The sequence below is a fragment of the Acanthamoeba castellanii genome (genome assembly GCF_000313135.1).
Source record: "Acanthamoeba castellanii str. Neff unplaced genomic scaffold scf7180000084726, whole genome shotgun sequence".
In the NCBI taxonomy this organism is placed as follows: domain Eukaryota; phylum Discosea; order Longamoebia; family Acanthamoebidae; genus Acanthamoeba; species Acanthamoeba castellanii.
Genome location: NW_004457464.1, coordinates 45416 through 62104, shown reverse-complemented (window position 1 = coordinate 62104; position 16689 = coordinate 45416). Strand labels below are relative to the sequence as shown.

Below are 16689 nucleotides of genomic sequence, written 5' to 3'. Positions count from 1 at the left end.
TCGCCCGTGCGGAGCTGTCGTGGGCGCTGCCTGGAACGCTCTTGGTATCGTCTTGCGGGGTCTTCTGCTTCGTAAGCACCGCTCTAAGTCTCCTTCAAGTAAACTCATGCCCGTTGTCGACAGAATCGTGTCCTTAAGGTGGCGCAGATCTCTGAAAAGAAACTAAAAAGAAAAGACACAAATTTTTGCTTCCAAAGAAATAAAGAAAAAACACAATTTTTGGCAAGGGCCAGAGAAAGAGATGGAAGACGAGAGGCACAACATCGAAGTGGCGCTGGTGGACAAGGAACTCATGCACATTGTGTTTGGCTTCCTCCGCTTCACCGACCTTGCTTCCATCTCTGCCGTCTGCAGGTTACCCCCACCAATGCCAAATACAAAGAACAAAAATTGACTTTCTTTGTGTGTCGTAAAATGGCCATGGGCAAGGCGGTGGAGAGTGCTGGCCAGAGCGAGCGAAGTGACGCGCGTGTTGATTCGTGGCCGCGTCCTGTCCATTGGCACCGTTGGCCACGCCGGCCTCGGCTACTGCCTTCTCGACCCTGCCCCCATGTACCAACTCCCCCTTTAATTTAAAGCAGTGCTTGTGGTAGTTGACCGCGGGGAGGCGTCGGCGAGCAGGCGGTGGCGCATGATTTCGGCCCTGGCGTCGGAGACCATCGTGCACATCGCCACCACGCCCGAGAAATATGATCGTCACCACACACTCGCGGTCACTCGTTCAGGTTCGTGCGTGTGACCTCACCCCCAGTTTCACGTGATGTCAACGTTGCATGTGTGGTTGTGTCACGTCATGCGCGTGTCGTGTGTGTCGTGTGTGTCGTGTGTGTCGTGTGCGTGTGCAGGTGCGGTGTATGCGTTTGGTGATGCCACTGATGGCAAGCTGGGTCTGGGCGAAGGCCACACCACGGGCATCTCCTACACGCCGCAGATCGTCTCCGCCCTGCTGAGCGAGAAGATTATCAAGGTATAAGGGAAGCCGATCACTCAATGCTTCCGCTTGAACGCAACAGTGCCGTCCAGCAACCTACCAATCAACCGACGGCGTCCGCTCGCTCTATCAGGTGGGCGCGGCTGGCGCACACAGTGTCGCCCTATCCGATCGTGGAACGATCTTCTCCTGGGGTACGCAAGACCACAATGCTCCTGTCTCCGTGACACACACACACACACACTCACACACACACACACACACACACAATGCAAACTATTGTGCTCAATCAAATATCAGGCTACCAGGGCAATGGCCGCCTAGGCAATATGAACACAGGTGGTTGTTTGCTCGAACCCGCGGAGGTGCAGACCATCGGTTCCAACGACAGCGTGAAGCCGTTCATCGTCGATCTGTGGTGCGGCAGGGCCGTCACACTGTTGCTCGACAGTGAGGGCACGCTCTACTCCTTCGGCGTCGCCAGCAGGTATTGCCCCTCGTGTGCCGTGTGTTGTGTGTCGTGTGTCGTGGCACTGACAAATGTGGCAACCTCATCAGCGGCAGCTTGGGTCGCGAGTCGGCCGACTCTCGGTCAGGCAGGCCGCTGCCGCTGCAGTTTCCCGCGGGCGTCAAGATCAAGTCGGCCGCCATGGGCTATAACCACGGCCTTGCCATCACCACCCAAGGTACCTCCCCCGTTGAGCGCATTTGGGTGAATGTTGTCCTCCTTTTGTTGGCTGGCGCCGACCGGTTGGTTTGATGCCTCTCGCGGGTGCAGGTGAGGTGTACTCGTGGGGCTCGGGCGTACACGGTCGGCTGGGCCACGGCGACGAGCAAGACGCCAACGCGCCCAGGCTGATCAGCGCGCTGGCGTCGGCCAAGGCGACGCAGGTGGCGTGCGGGCCGGAGCACTCGCTGGTGCTCACAGAGGACAACACCCTCTATACCTTCGGCCGCGTGGTTGTACGCGTTGACACTTCCAGTCTTCTCCCGCCACCACACGCAACGGGTCTGTCCTGAGGAACTGACGTGTGTTGTGTGGGTCGTGCGTGTGCTGTGGGTGCATGTGTGCAGAAAGGGCAGCTGGGATATGTCGAGGGCGCCGTGGAGAGCGTGCCGTGGGTGGTCGAGGACGTGGCTGGCCTGGGCGTCATCAGTGCCATCTCTGCGGCTGCCGGGTTTCTTTCTTCTCATTTTTCGTGTGTGCGGTGCGGTGCGGTGCGCCGCGGGGCTAACTGAGACTGGCGGCTGCGCGCAGGCAATCGGCCGTGCTGTTCGAGAGTGGGCGCGTGATGGGTCTCGGCTGCGGTGAGCTCAAAAAAGAGAATTGGCTGGTGCCGGCGCAGCTGGTTGCCGGCGAGGACAGTGTCTTCCTGGTCTGCTGACCCGAACCATTTAATTGTGCCCTTTAAATATTTTCCGCGAAATTGTTGTATAAGATAAATTAATCCGAAATAAAAAAACAAAGCAAAGCAAAAAAATACCACAAGAGCCGAAGATGGAGACGGAGAGGGAGAAGCAGGAGGAAGGACTGGCGCTGCGCATCAAACACTGGGTGACGGCCCACTACCACCGCCACCAACCAGCAGATGCCGTCCGGACTCTCGTTGAGCTCCTCCGACTAGGCCATGAAGAAGAAGAAGGCATGGCAGAGGGGTGGCGACCGACCATCGAGCAGCTCTTCTGGTGGACCTTCGTAAGCCAAGGCCCGCACGCTGCCCTCGCCTTTCTCGACGGTGCTGCGGTGGTGACCGAAGCTCCAGCTCCGGCTGTGTTCGTTGTGGCGGCGAGCTGCCTGGTCGGCCACGACTCTATGCTCGGCGCAGCTGCTGCGCGGATGCCTGAGAACTTCTGGAAAAGGAAGTTGGTACTATCGAGGGCCAGCCGCGCACTCGAGCTGGCCTCCGACCCCGCCGCCGCCGCCGCCAGTTCGACGGCGATGATGGCCAAGGTCGCTGTTCTTCTGCTCCGCGGCGGTGACTTGCTGTTGGAGGCTCTGCAATGGCACAGCGTTGGAATTGGTACAAACAACTCCACCACGCCTCACCGACCTTGCTTTGCCCCCAAAATAAGTAACGTCGTGCGTGTGTGTGTGTCTTGCGTTAGAGGTAGTACATGACGAGGTGGAACAACTGGTGGAGGTGCTGTTCTCCCTCCGCGGACAGCAAGTCTGTGACCCCGACATGGTCTTGGGTATGGCGCTCACAACTTCAACTACAACTTCAACTTCAACTTCCCCAAAAACCAAAGAACACTCCACATGTCAACATAGTCATATCTGACCGCACCTCCCACATATGTGACACCATTACTAGCCGGACTGCAACTGTGCAAGTACATGCCAAAACGTGATCTGTATCAACAGGTACCAGGCGGCTCAACAGTTTTGTGTTGTGGGCATGTGGTGGTGGTAGTAGTGGTGGTCGTGGGCTCTCAGCATGATCAAGCAGGTAGTACTGGAGGAAATGCAAGCACTGCTGCAGCATCCAGAGGAATCCATTCGCCACGCAACAGCCAACCTTAACTTTACGCAGCTCCTCTCCAGCTCTGGTGGAGACGCGCTCAAGGCATGTCTTCCCTTCAGTTCTGTTGCCCCCCCCCCACCCAATGTTTTGTTCACAGGTGCGTGTGTGGCCGCACAAATGTGTTGCTGTACACCAGGCGCTGACGGAGCAGTACTCGCAAGAACGATCTGCTCGAGTGCGTGAAGCCATCATCTGCGCTCTGCTCACCCACTTCGGCCGAGGCCAGGAGGGCGCCCTTGAGCTCTTGCTCCTGGGCATACAGGTGCAATCCTATTCCAAGGGAGCCTGGTTTGTGTTGGAAGCCTGTTTCCAACACAACTCTCATGCACATGCACATCCTGCCCAACAGGACGAAGATGCAAGTGTGGCCCTGATGGCGGTGGACGGGCTCTCCTCTTGGGTTGAAGAGCCCGTCTGGCGGCGCCCCGTAACTCACTGCCTCCCACAGTACATGTCTTGCCCTCACTCCACATTGAGTCTTGTGTTGCTTTGCGTTATTGCATTTGTTTCACTGAGCTGTGATTACAATCATCTGACAACTGTTGGGACAGGCTTGTGGATGTACTGGTCAAACATATTGCCTTGCCGGACGTGAAGAGCCTGGTGGCCCTGTGTGTTGACTGTGTGGTGGTCCACCATCGCCAGCAGCAGGTATCAAGCAGTATTGCTGTGCTCCCAGTTGAGCTGCAGGAGCTCATCACCAAAGAGTTGGCCCGCAAACCAGGTGCACTCCTACTCCTTTTTGTGTGTCCTGTTTTGTTGTGTCGATTGCGTGTGCGTGTGCGTGTGCGTGTGCGTGTGCGTGTGCGTGTGCGTGTGCGTGTGCGTGTGCGTGTGCGTGTGCGTGTGCGTGTGCGTTTTGTGTGTTGTGTGGCCACATTGCAGATAACCACCACACAGTAAGTAGCAATGTCACTGATATGGAATGGATCTCTTTGTGCACAGGTCCAGTCAAGACCGCAAGCCAGCAGCATGTGCCTAGTACCATGCAGGTCCCCGACAGCGATGAGCCGGTCAGTGAGCAGCTGCGCAAGGCAAGTGCCAATCTCCTCGACATCCTCAGTCAATGCTTCGAAGACCTGGCAGTTGAAGTGCTGCGCGTGGTTCCGGCCATGGTGCGGTCAGACAGCCCTTGGCAGCTCCGGTACTTTTTATTCTTCCCCCTCCGCAACCACTTGGGTCACGGAGTCACTTGCCATGCGCTTGTACGCACGCACGCATCACCGCACACCGCACACACTGCACACGCACCACCGCACACGGCAGGGAGAGCGGTGTGTTTCTGATGGGGATTGTCGCTGAGAGCATGTACAAATTGTGGGAACCGAGCTCCATCAAGCAGCTGCTGAGACACTTCAACGCTGCAGCCATCCCGTCTCTCGCCGTTCCCCAGGTGTGCACATCCCCCACTCTCAATCTTGCCCCCAACTACCGTAGCCACCCACAAACACCTGCACTGAGTGGCATTGGCATTCTTTCCCTTGTGTTATTGTCGTGTGTCGTGTGTGTCGTGGTGTGCTGTTGACTTCGTCAGCCAAAGCTTCGCGAGATTGCCTGCTGGACAGTCTCTCGGTTTGCCAGGTCCGTGTTGAACACCGACGAGGCCAGAAGAGGCAGCGACATCGACGGTCGGGCAGTGGTCGACTCTCTGCTCGAGATGATGCGCACTGACCCGAAGGTGCACGCTGCCGTGATGACTGCGCTGGCCAACCTGGTGGAGCAGGGCCTGTTCCATCAGATGCCCGAGCAAGGCCGCGCCCTGCTGGAAAACATCATCACACTTGGCCGCAACCCATCGGTGCGCGATCAAATGTCGCACTTGTGTGTGTGTGCGTGTGGTGCGTGCTGGCACAGTGACGTTGCCAATAAGTGCCGTGTTGTGTGTTGTGTGTTGTGTGTTGTGTGTTGTGTGTTGTGTGTTGTGTGTTGTGTGTTGTGTGTTGTGTGTTTGCTGTGCTAACAAGTCTTCATTCACAGGGGCACCTTCTTGACCTGATCAGCACGTGCTTTGAAAGCCCCGACTTCACCAGCATCGGTACCCAGACATGATCCGTGCCTTGTGTTGTGACCCTCGATTGTCGCACGCACTCACGCACACCCACAGTTGACGTTGAGTTGGAGCAGCTTCTTGTGCCACTTCTTCTCGACGCTGTCGAACGCGCTACCCTTGATCTCGATCTTTCGAACAAGTCTACCGTGGAGTATCTCGACATCGCTCTGTCTGCTGTGGCCAATCTCGTTCCCTCCAGTACGCACCACGCACCACGCAACACGCAACACGCACCACGCACCACGCAACACGCACCACGCAACACGCACCACGCACCACGCAACACGCACCACGCAACACGCACCACGCACCACGCAACACGCAACACGCACCACGCACCACGCAACACGCAACACGCACCACGCACCACGCAACACGCACCACGCACCACGCACCACGCACCACGCACCACGCACCACGCACCACGCACCACGCAACACGCAACACGCACCACGCAACACGCACCACGCAAAACGCACCACGCAACACGCAACACGACAATACCAAAAAAACGCAACAGTGAAGGACAGATTCAAGCCGTTCGTGGAGCGGGTCGCCGGCCAGATCGAGCGTGTTCGCGCCCACCAGGCGACCGGGGCGGGAGAGGCTGAAAATCAGCGGCAGCTGGCCGGGGCGTGCACGGACCTGTGCTCCCGGCTGTTCGAGGAAGGGTGCGACCTGTCGCGCTTCATCTCACCTGCGCGGCTGGTGGCCATCGCCGACCTGCCTTCTCAGGTACTTCCGCGCGTGATCTTTGCCATGTGCGCGTGCGTGTATGTGCGTGTGCGTGTGCGGTGGTGCGGTGGCGTGTGCGTGTGCGTGTGCGGACGAGTACCTCAACAAATGATCATATAAAGGAAGGGTTTGCCTTGCTGGGCGAGCTGGCCAAGCTCGGGCCCGACCCGCTCAAGGACAGCCTGCCGCACATCGAAGCCACTCTGGCGGCCCTTTTTGCGGAACGAAGGCACTGTAGAGGTGGGGATCCCGTGCTTCACAATGCCGAATGGGCAGCTGGTACGCACCACACCGTCGCCTGATTAGTTTTGATGACTTTTTGCCTCACCGACCACCAACATGACAATACGTCTGCGCCACACACGACACACGACACACACGACACACACGACACACACGACACACACGACACACGACACACACGACACACACGACACACACGACACACACGACACACACGACACACACGACACACACGACACACACGACACACACGACACACACGACACACACGACACACACGACACAAATTGCAGGGCAACTGGCAAGACACATGGCCACGGGATTGCAGCTGTCGTGGGTAAACAACTTCCTCACACTGTGCCGCTCCTTCGGCACCCACAACCGGGCCGCGACGCTGCTCCAGCTGGGCCTGCACCACGCGCACGTGCTGCCGGCGTCCCTGGTGCGCGACGCCCTACTGGCCTGCCTGCACTGCTTCACGCCCGACCAAGAGCCCTGGGAGCAGAGCCGCGCGGTGATCGTGGTGGGCTTGCCCAACCTGGTCCTCCGGTGCCTGGCCCCCGCCGGCCTGGGACAGCGACTGAGCGAGGCCCAGGCGAGGGCGCTGCTGGTGTTCTTCGTGCGCCAGATCGACTGGCTGTGTTGCCACGCGCCCGAAGCTTCGCCGAGCTACGCTGGCGGCACGGTCAGCGATGAAGGTGATCGGGTCTTGCGCGAGCCGGACCGCAACACCGACGACGACGACGACGTCTACGTCGACGAGCAGAGGGTGTGCGACGCGCTCAACGCATTGGCGAGTGCGGAGCAGGTGGGAGCGTGGATCGATGAGGCTTATGCAACGGCTGACGACAGCGAGCGGGGAAGGTGGCGTGCGATTGTTGAGCACTACGTGGTGGGTGCGGGCGGCCGCCACTACACGCCGCTCCTCCTTGCCCTGCGGCGTAGCAAGTGACTTGCTGTCCGCCGCGATTTCAATGTATGTCGGCCGAAAGGTTTCAAGAAGTTGTTGAAGAAAGGTTTGGTTTCGCCCCGTTTGGCCCCTGATCTAACTGACCAGGCCCACCTCCAGTGCTACCTCTCTGAACCACACAGGAAATGTTAACGTTTCGAACTCCGTTAATAAAAATAACTTTCTTGGTCGTAGTGGCACGTGCGCCTCATTGGCTTTTGTGCGCCCGAAAACGTCAGTGCAATAAAAGCGATGACTGGGTTGGCTTTTAGTTAGTTCTCACCAACCCGCCTGCACACTCTTCCTGCCTAAGGTCGCGTACACAAAAACAAGAACACCATGAGCCAAACCGAAGCACTGCGCGAGCGCCTGGGCAACGAGTACTACTTTGTGTCGGTCGAGCCCGCCCCCGTGGCTGGACCCTTCCCGCAACGGGCCGCCGACAGTATGTCTCTCAGCCTCACCGCCGGGGGCGGTTATAGTGTGCGGTCGCCCATCAACTCGGGCAGTGGCGGCAGCTTCACCCTGGCCACCGACGGCGACAAGACGACGATCACCTTCGGCGGCGCGGCATGGACGGAGCGCGGCCTTGGGCGCGTGTCGGGCGACGACGCCAACGGTACACTGAAGCGGCGGATGGAGGAGGCCGAGGATTTCCTGCAGGCCCGGCTGTCGAAGGCGGCCGGTCCCTACGAGCTGGAGCTGCGCGGAGCGGAGAGCGGGCACCAGCTCGTGCTCAAGAGCCAGAGCGACGGCGCCGTGCTCATCTTCGCCCCCCGTGATTGAAAATAAGATGATCTATTCACATCTTTTTTGATTATTAATTTCCTCTATTTTAATAATCAAAAAAGAGTTTACTGTGCGCGAAGTAATTTGTTATTTTATTTTATTTTTGTTGTAATGAATTGGTACAGCTTCGTGTTTACAGGCCCTCTTCGTCACCGTCCTGCTCGATACTAGCGCTCCTCGTGTCTGCGCTGACCTGCGACCTGCGACACGATCAGAGGGTGCCGGCCCAGAGAACGAACGCGAAGAGAGGGGGGGGGGTTGAAGCAGAAAAGCGAAACGAAGACGGGCGCAGGTACCTTGACGCCATCATGGAGCTTCGCTTGGACTGGCGCGAGACTGTGCTCTTGCTCCATCCGTCATCGCCCGAACCGGAGATCATGTCCTTTGGCCGAAGAGGAATAGCTCACTCAGCGCGTGTCGTGCGTGTCGTTTGTGTCGTGCGTGTCGTTTGTGTCGTGTGTGTCGTGTGTGTCGTGTGTGTCGTGTGTGTCGTGTGTGCTGGGCGCAGTAGCTGTACCTTGACCTCGGCAATGGCATCTCGGAAGGGCTTGGTGTACATGATCTTGTGGATTTGCACCCAGAACCGGATGGTCTCCGTCGAGCAGAGGCAGCCGAACAGCACGAAGCCGTGGCAACTCAGATCAATGAGCATGAGGTACCACGAGCCGATGTTGATGCGCGTGTCCAGCCCACTAAAAAGATACACACGACACGACACGACACGACACACGACGGTCAGTGTCGATTTGCAATTGCACATATGGCCGCATGAAAAGAGAACGGCACCACTCCTGTCCGGTCGCCACGCTGCAACGAATCTGCGCTTCAACGGCGTCGGCGATGTCATCTGCAAGGTCACGCGACAAATAGGAGTTAAAAAAAAGCAACAAAAAAAGAGCGAAAGCGAAAGCGGAAACCTTCGATGACGCGCGTGTAGATACGGAAGGCCCAGGGGTAGGTAAGGATGAGCCAGTAGGCGACGATCAAGAGCAGTAGCCGGACCACCTGCTCGATGGTCTGGCCCGTCGTCGTGCCTCGCCGGATGCGGAATCGAATCTAGCCGCACACACTTGAGTCAATGAACAACTGCTGCATTCGCTGAGAAAGCAAACAAATGCAGGCGTACCTTGATCATGCGCCCGACCGCAGCCACCATCAGAATGCTTCCGACGATGAGGGTGATGCCGACTAGGCGGACACACGACACGCACGACACACGACACACGACACACGACACACGACACACGTCACACGCAGGACCGGTCAGAATTACGACGAAGTTGGGATGTGTGGGAGAGGGTACTGGGGAAGTAGAAGACGGTCCAGGCCCACCACTCGTTGCCCGCCACGAAGCAGTAGGGAATCGCCGGCAGCGCGCCGAAGGTCTGTTACCAAGGCAACAACGACACATTCACCACATTCCTTAGATGCCAGCCTATTACTGACCATTGCGGGCAAAGCGTGCGTACGGTGCCGGCAAGACAGATAATGACGGCGATGGTCGGAAGGCCCCACGCCACGATGTGGAAGAACAAATGGAACCGACGAATTCCCTGCACCGACCGGCGCAGGAAGATCATCTGTGTGCGGTGGTGCGTGTGCGGTGGTGTGTGTGCGTGTGCGTGTGCGGTGCGTTAGCGGATGTTGGAATGAAGCAGAGAGTACGGGGTGCGGGCGGGGCGCACCTCGAACACGTTGATGCACAACGCGAGCCACCAGAAATTGGCTGCGAGACCGAAGAAAAGGATGCCCATTCCTGCAACAGCGATTGACATTCAGAGAATGTATGGAACCGATGGTGTGTGCGGTGATGGGGCGTGGCGCGTACCTTGAAGCACGCACGGTACGCCGCCGCCATCGTGTTCGCGCGCATTGTCGAACGTGACCTCAACCGGAGGCGAGCCCTGAATCAAGTGATTGTGAGTTTCCATGCGCGTGTGTGCGTGTGTGTGCGGCGCCGACGTACGTGAGTGCAGACCATGCGAGTGGGTCCGCCCGAAACGAGTGGGAAGAACACCACCACGAAGCTCACCACCATCGAGCAACTGATCTACACGCGACCACACGGCACACACGACACACACGACACGCACGACACGCACGACACGCACGACACACACGACACACGACACACGACACACGACGCACGACACACGATCAGTGCCACGACCACGCGTGTCGGAGTTACAAAGATTGGGCACAGAGTGGAGTGGGTACGATGTAGATGAAGAGGGAGCCGGGGTAGCGTCGCTTGGCGGGCATGAGACACAGCGTGATCACCATGAAGGCGGCGAGGATGAACGAGCAGCCGCCGACGATCATCATGATGGTGATGCCGCCGGTCCACTCGGCGTCGCTCCACATCGGGTTCGGGCAGGGCATGACGCACATGTCCTGTCCGTTGTAGCCGTTCTCGGCGAACGACGACTCGCCGTCGTAGTTGTACTTGAGCGGATAGGGGCAGTCCGCCTGCGTGTACGGCACAACTGTCGACACACGACACACACACGACACACACGACACACACACACACGACGCACACACACACACACACGACACACATATGACACACACACACGACATACACGACACACACACATGACACACACACACGATGGTCGTTAAGGTCGCCATGAATGAATAGCTTCGGGGAGGTGGTACAGAGGTCGGACGGCACGGAGAGGCACTGGGTGCCGTCCGGAGGGAAGGCCGGCAATGGCGTGCCGGTGCTGTTGTCGATCTGATCGCAGTCCGGCAGCTGATCCTGTTTTCGAGTGCCGCGTGTGTCGTGTGCCGCGTGCCGTGAGTGCCGTGTCGGGTGAGTGCGTGCGTGCGGTGCGCCCAAGGTGAATGGTCTTCCGTACGAGGGTGCCCTGCGACTCAAAGAAGGCGGTGCAGCCCAGGACCACGGCTTCGCATACTGACCGGCAAGGCGGGTAGACTGGCGCACACGTGGGATCAATACCGTTTGATTGAGAAACGTGTCGTGGTGTCGTGTGTGTCGTGTGTCGTGTGTGTCGTGTGTGCCGCCGGTATACCGTCGAACTGAGGCACGGTGGAGAAGCGGCAGTGGAGGAAGTTGCCCATGCATGTCAACGCCAGCAGCGGATTCCGGCACACGGGCGGGAAGAACGCGCCCATTAACACCGTCTGATACCAAGATTGGCAAAAAATTAATCACGGGGAGGAAATAAAGATAATAATATCTATATATTATATCGACCAAGATATTAAAAATAATAAAATAGAAAATAGCACAAAGAATAAAGAAGAAACTAATGTAATACAGCACCCACCTTGTTGGCGGCAGCCTTGTCTGTGGCCTCGTACGACTGGCCACTGTGTGGAGAACAAGGAGAACACAAATTAGGAATATAAGGGAAAGTCAGTAGTCAGACCATTTACGCCAACGCGATCACGGGCACAAGGTGATGGATGGATTACAACACTTGAAAGAACGAAAGCTAAGAAAGAACGAAAGAGATGAAAGAACGAAAGCGAGGGGGGGCGTACATGAGGAGGACGTTGTTAGGGAGGGAGGGGGGCACGACGGCAGACATGACGTGGTCGCACTTGCCGGCGGTGGCCGGGGACCCCCGCCACGGGACGCAGGCGGCGGCGATGGCCCGCTCATCGCGACTGCCAGTCTGCTGCTCGGCGGAAATGAGGAGGGAGGAGGGAGAAATCATCATCATCGCCGCCAGCACCAGCCCGAAAAGAAGAAGAGGAGGAGCGGGAGAAGAGGTTCTCGTCTTCATCTTTTTCGGACGGCGACGAAAGGAAGATGCAAGAGTGAAGGTGCGGAAACAGGTGAAGCACGGCAAAGTGCAACCCGCGATGGCTAGGTTACGCACTTCACACTCCGGAATTGCACCACCTGGAACGGTGAAGCGGGATTGGTTACATGTCACCTGCAACTAGGCAACCTGTGTTTTCTTTTTCATTTCTTTTTATTCTACTATATATCATCCACCTTTAAGATAATTAGAACTGAACAAAGTTGACAGCTTGTTTATGGGTATTTTCATTTTCTGGTTGTCGATTGGCCCCCCGACATGCGCTGCGATCCATGGAAAATTCCAACGTTGGTGGTAGGTAGCCCGACACGTCATCCGCTGCCCTCTTTAAGAGGCTTGGCGCACTCCTCTTCTCTTTCAGACCCAACAAAAGTACTTGACCACACTGCACTACAAGTTTAGCTGGCATGAGCTGGGTAAAGGTGACCAACGGACAGATTCCCCCCAACGCGCTGGTGGCCGGCTACGAGGCCGACGGGACGGCGCTCTACGTGGCGCGCGCCGAGCACGAGGGTGGTCAGCACCCGGGCAAGACCTCCAAGCCGCTCGGGGCCATCCACTTCGGCTGGGGTGGCAAGGAGGTGACCAAGAGCGACTACGAAGTGCTCTGCTGCAACCCGCGCCAGCTCGCCTGCGTACGTCGTGCGATGTGTGTATGTGTGTGTTGTGTGTGTCGTGCTGTGGCTCACAGAACACGCACACCGTGTAGGTGCACTGGGTGAAGTTGGAGCGGGGACAGCAGATGCCCGAGAAGGCGTGGATCGGCGGCAAGGAGCGTGACGGCCACGGCCTGTGCATCGCCCGCGGCAAGGTCCACGGCGGCGTCCACGTCGGCAAGGCCGGTGCGTGTCCCCGCAGCAGCTCACGCATACCACGACGCAGCGTTCTCATGGAATGCTTGGAATGTGTGTTGCTTTGCTGGTGTGGTGTGGAATGCAGGGAACCACCTGAGGGACGGGATGATGTTGTCGTACGGTGGCGAGGAGCACACCGTCGCGCCGTACGAGGTCCTCACGTTCGAGGATCGGCTGGCCTAAAGCTACTCTGGCCCCAGCCTCGTATCATCACCGCACACACCATCGCACACGCCGCACACGTTAAAGGAAACAAGGACGCGGCCTGTTCGCTTCTGATGATGCGAGGAAAACCAAAAAAATACAAGAAAACAGTGTGCAGTAAATAAATAATAAAAATGATTGGAGCACCAACAAAGGGCCTTGATTAGACGGACTGGGCGGTGGGCCAGTCGTAGGCGTTGAGAATGGCGCGCGCGTCGATTACGCACTGGAAGGGCTCGGCGCCCACGGGCCACACGATCGTGCCCGCTGCCCTCGAGCGAGCCGTCGGGTCCTGGAAATCAAGGGTTGGTTGGAGAGTGAGTGACGGGCCGACTGAAGGGGGGGAGGGTCGTAAGGCTTGCGAGAGCGAACCTTGGTGCCTCGCCAGTCGACGGGCATGTTGTTGACGATCTTGAGGAGGTCGTAGTAGAGATAGGACAGGTCGTCCCTCTGTCGCACGCGATAGAGGATCTCCGGCACCACGAAACCTGCGGCCATGTCGCGATGTGCGCAGGTTGTTAGCGAAGAAAAGCGAAAGAGAACGAAAGAAAGAACGAAAATGAAGAAGACGGCAGGCAGTGGCGTACTCTTGTCCATGAGGTTGGGGTACTCGGTGGAGCTGCCCGTGGTGACCATCTCGATGATGCCGCACGAATCGTCGCACACGCCTGCGGCATTCCACACATTCCTCGCATTTCAGTCATACACTCGACATACGCGCAGGAGTTCAGAAATGTCTACCGGAAACGCCGTAGCCGTCGTCCCACAGCTCGTTCTTGACGGCCGTCTGGATGAGGATGTCACGGAGCGCGCTCATGTAGAGAATGGCATTGACGCCCTGGCTGCCGGTGATGTTGGGTCCGTTGAGCGTGCCCACCCAGCTCTCCAGCAACCACATGTTGCCTGTTGCGGTATCGCACACACACCACACAAGACGAGCTGTTTAGCTCACTGCTTTTGTTGTTGGGGGCGGGCACGTGGGCGCATACCGGGGAAGAAGCCGATGCCGTCGTCGCCCTCGTACCAGACCACGTTGAAGTTGAAGTTGCCCGCACCGAACTCGATCACGTACTCCTGCGAACAGGAAAAAGAATGGGTGGTGTGGTGTGGTGTGGTGTGAGCCGTCATTGTGGTGTGTTTGTGTGTTTTTTTTGTCGTGTGCGCTTACCGAGTGGATGGCAGGAAGCACGACTTCGTTTTTGCCGGTCGAATCGAAGAGGCCGGTTTGGATCATCACGGGGTCGGCCACCTCGAGCAGATTACCCTGATCGGATTGCCGTTGAAAAACAATGTGAGTCGTGTGTCGTGTGTCGTCACTCACAACTTGCATTGTCATTCGCTTAATTAATGGCCAAATATAAATACCTGCTTGTCTTGCATGTAGAGGCCATAGAACGCCGCAATACGCTTGGTGAGGTAGGTGTTCAGGCTGGCTTGGTTCTGTTAACGTGGAAGGTGGCGTCGTCACGACGGTAAGAAAGAAGAACGAAGAAAAAACGAAACACGATGGGTCGTGGCAGCAACAGAGGCGCCAAAGAAGAAAGGTGCGATCAATATCGGGATAACGTACGTCGGCCAGAAGAGCGTTCAAGAACGTGTCGATGCGCGAGTAGGACTGGCCCTTGACCTTGACAACGAACCAGTTCTGCACGAGCGCACCGGGTTATGGAGGGACTCCGAGACCACATACAACGGGGAGGGACGTACGGGGTCGGTGGGCTTAAGGTGGTGGTTGTCGGACAGTTGGTTGAGAATGAAGGAGGTGAGGAAGTTAATCTTGGCCTGCTCGAGCGTGGTCGTCTCGGGCATGAAGAAACCGAACCAGACCTGCGTTGTGGTGTTGTATTAGTGTGTGTGTGTCGTGTGTGTCGTGTGTGTCGTGTGGTCATGTGTGCTGTGCGTGTCGTGCGGTGCGCACCGAGGAGTTGGGGGTGAGGGGCGAGATGCTCGGGAGGTAAGGCGTGACGTTGAAGGCAAATGTGGTCAGCTCGTCCGGGAAGTTGAAGCCCGACGGCACACTGCGCGCACCACAAACGTTCACACAACGCTTTCGTCAGTGAACTATATTCCAACTCTCTGTATCGCATTCCCCAGCCCGCTCGCGAGCGAGGGCACAGCTAGTCCGTACCGGAAGGCGGTCTGGTTGCTGGGCGGCATGACGTAGTTCAGGCCGGCCCACAGCTGGTGCAACAGACGCGGCGAGCCCTAGGTTTGCGTACAAAAGCGACAAAGTCAGCTAAAGAACCTGAGGCCCGCGACCAAGCCAGCACGCAAGCCGCGGCAACCTTGAAGTAGTTGAGCAGCAGCGAGCTGTCGCTCAGGATAAGCTTCAACGTGTCTTCGGGAATGTTGATACCTGTACACAGTCGCGGGCGGGGGCATGACCACCACAATGTCAGGAATGCACACCACAACGCCACGAGAGCGTTTCTCGCATGGTGGGCCAGTGGTGGAACGGACCGGTCTTGCTCTGGATGAGTTCGATGACGATTTGGAGTGCCTCGGGGCCTCCGGGAAGCGTGGGCAGGCTCTCCAGGAACTCGGGCAGCGAGACCGCCTTGGGGTAGCGCCCGGGGATCAACGAGAACAGGCTCTTGTTACTGCGCGTGCGGTGGTGCGTGTGCGACCATCATCAGTACTCTATGTACATGCGAGATGGCATGCAGGCGGTACTCTCGAGGTGGTGGTGGTGGTACGTACTCGTCCGAGCCTGACTCGGGTGCGATGAATCGGGCGGCGAGAGCCTCCTCGGCCTCGCGAAGAGGGTCCACGAGGGAGTTCACCTTCTCTCGGATGCGCTCCAGGCGCTCCTGCTCTTTATCTGCAAGCCCCAAAAACAATGTTTTGTGCGAGATGAGATGAAATAGAGATGAATTTCATAGAGTAGGCCCATTTATTGCTGAATGCAAAAGATGGAATCAAAGAGAGAAATTGGGGGGGGGTACCGATGGCAGAGGAGCAGAAGGCGCCAACAATCAGGAGGCAAAGCAGAAGTGGTACGCTGCCAGCTGCAGCACGCGGGCCGTACATCTTGGGTGCTTGCGTTGAGTTGCCAAAACGCAAAACCACTACAAAAGCTCTCTCCCTCTCGGCCCCGAAATTACCGCCACCTGTTCTATCGCTATTTCTGGGGCCTTTTCTCTCTCTTTTTCCACGGCTTGCGACGACCAGGCACACCACCCAAGGTACAGCTCCCCCCTCCCCAAGCTGAATGAAACACACGACGGTGTGAAGAGAATTTGCAACCGCTAGAGGTTATATCTTACAAAAGAACGACGTGCACAGCCACGTAACCTCCAGCACGCGTCTTGAGGAAAGCTCTTGTCCTTCTCTCGCGTCACATTGCACCTCGATCGTGCAGTGCAATACACCGCCTTAAATACCTCCGTCCATGCCGTTGACCCCCATGATGATGATGTCCTTCACCGCGTCGAACACCACCTCGATGTTTGCTGATTCCCAGAGACGACATTGGTATTGGCGGTGAGTCTACGCAGAGCAAACTTTCACTCAGCCCAAAGTTTGGCGGCGTACATGTGTCGGTGGCGCAGGTGCAGTGGAAGTAGAGCTCCTTTCGCACGTTCTCGTTGTGCTTGAACTTCTCCTTGATGT

At 57.4% G+C, this 16689-nt stretch overlaps 8 protein-coding genes across 8 annotated transcripts in view; 5 read left to right on the top strand and 3 right to left on the bottom strand.

Moving 5' to 3' along the window:
* Window positions 1–241: 241 nt before the first annotated feature.
* Window positions 242–2316, top strand: ACA1_162550 (regulator of chromosome condensation (RCC1) repeat-containing protein; the record flags this gene model as incomplete). Its single annotated transcript, XM_004340041.1, has 9 exons — window positions 242–354; window positions 451–552; window positions 622–725; window positions 846–967; window positions 1303–1418; window positions 1496–1617; window positions 1710–1894; window positions 2006–2109; window positions 2190–2316. 9 exons carry the CDS (start codon window positions 242–244, stop codon window positions 2314–2316), a joined length of 1095 nt encoding a protein of 364 aa, XP_004340089.1.
* A 113-nt stretch (window positions 2317–2429) lies between these two features.
* On the top strand, window positions 2430–3050 carry ACA1_162540 (uncharacterized protein; the record flags this gene model as incomplete). Its single annotated transcript, XM_004340040.1, has 2 exons — window positions 2430–2952; window positions 3040–3050. The coding sequence occupies 2 exons, from the start codon at window positions 2430–2432 to the stop codon at window positions 3048–3050; spliced, it is 534 nt and encodes a 177-aa protein (XP_004340088.1).
* Window positions 3051–3829: 779 nt separating this feature from the next.
* On the top strand, window positions 3830–7436 carry ACA1_162530 (uncharacterized protein; the record flags this gene model as incomplete). The annotated part of the gene is made up of 10 exons (XM_004340039.1): window positions 3830–3883; window positions 4108–4180; window positions 4402–4600; window positions 4723–4849; window positions 4991–5254; window positions 5434–5491; window positions 5561–5704; window positions 6027–6241; window positions 6364–6520; window positions 6778–7436. The coding sequence occupies 10 exons, from the start codon at window positions 3830–3832 to the stop codon at window positions 7434–7436; spliced, it is 1950 nt and encodes a 649-aa protein (XP_004340087.1).
* Window positions 7437–7772: 336 nt separating this feature from the next.
* On the top strand, window positions 7773–8219 carry ACA1_162520 (uncharacterized protein; the record flags this gene model as incomplete). The annotated part of the gene is made up of 1 exon (XM_004340038.1): window positions 7773–8219. The coding sequence occupies one exon, from the start codon at window positions 7773–7775 to the stop codon at window positions 8217–8219; it is 447 nt and encodes a 148-aa protein (XP_004340086.1).
* A 136-nt stretch (window positions 8220–8355) lies between these two features.
* ACA1_162510 (Frizzled/Smoothened family membrane region protein) lies at window positions 8356–11917 on the bottom strand (the record flags this gene model as incomplete). The annotated part of the gene is made up of 17 exons (XM_004340037.1): window positions 8356–8422; window positions 8519–8604; window positions 8740–8914; window positions 9009–9069; window positions 9140–9278; window positions 9349–9410; window positions 9526–9607; window positions 9692–9775; window positions 9908–9978; window positions 10051–10126; window positions 10189–10272; window positions 10440–10708; window positions 10836–10986; window positions 11087–11142; window positions 11261–11372; window positions 11519–11561; window positions 11736–11917. 17 exons carry the CDS (start codon window positions 11915–11917, stop codon window positions 8356–8358), a joined length of 1800 nt encoding a protein of 599 aa, XP_004340085.1.
* Window positions 11918–12426: 509 nt separating this feature from the next.
* On the top strand, window positions 12427–13056 carry ACA1_162500 (31.5 kDa midgut protein; the record flags this gene model as incomplete). Its single annotated transcript, XM_004340036.1, has 3 exons — window positions 12427–12654; window positions 12729–12861; window positions 12959–13056. The coding sequence occupies 3 exons, from the start codon at window positions 12427–12429 to the stop codon at window positions 13054–13056; spliced, it is 459 nt and encodes a 152-aa protein (XP_004340084.1).
* A 184-nt stretch (window positions 13057–13240) lies between these two features.
* ACA1_162490 (uncharacterized protein) lies at window positions 13241–16107 on the bottom strand (the record flags this gene model as incomplete). The annotated part of the gene is made up of 15 exons (XM_004340035.1): window positions 13241–13369; window positions 13450–13565; window positions 13665–13745; window positions 13819–13980; window positions 14067–14151; window positions 14246–14341; window positions 14443–14517; window positions 14648–14722; window positions 14785–14904; window positions 14996–15095; window positions 15206–15282; window positions 15363–15433; window positions 15487–15677; window positions 15778–15898; window positions 16023–16107. The coding sequence occupies 15 exons, from the start codon at window positions 16105–16107 to the stop codon at window positions 13241–13243; spliced, it is 1584 nt and encodes a 527-aa protein (XP_004340083.1).
* Window positions 16108–16414: 307 nt separating this feature from the next.
* ACA1_162380 (uncharacterized protein) overlaps window positions 16415–16689 on the bottom strand; it is a gene marked incomplete at both ends in the record, with an annotated part of 526 nt that continues 251 nt past the window's right edge. The window contains 2 exons of the mRNA XM_004340034.1: window positions 16415–16566; window positions 16658–16689. The exon at window positions 16658–16689 is cut by the window's right edge and continues 22 nt beyond it. Of these exons, the coding sequence (XP_004340082.1) occupies window positions 16415–16566; window positions 16658–16689 (184 nt within the window). The remainder of the gene's footprint in view (window positions 16567–16657) is intronic.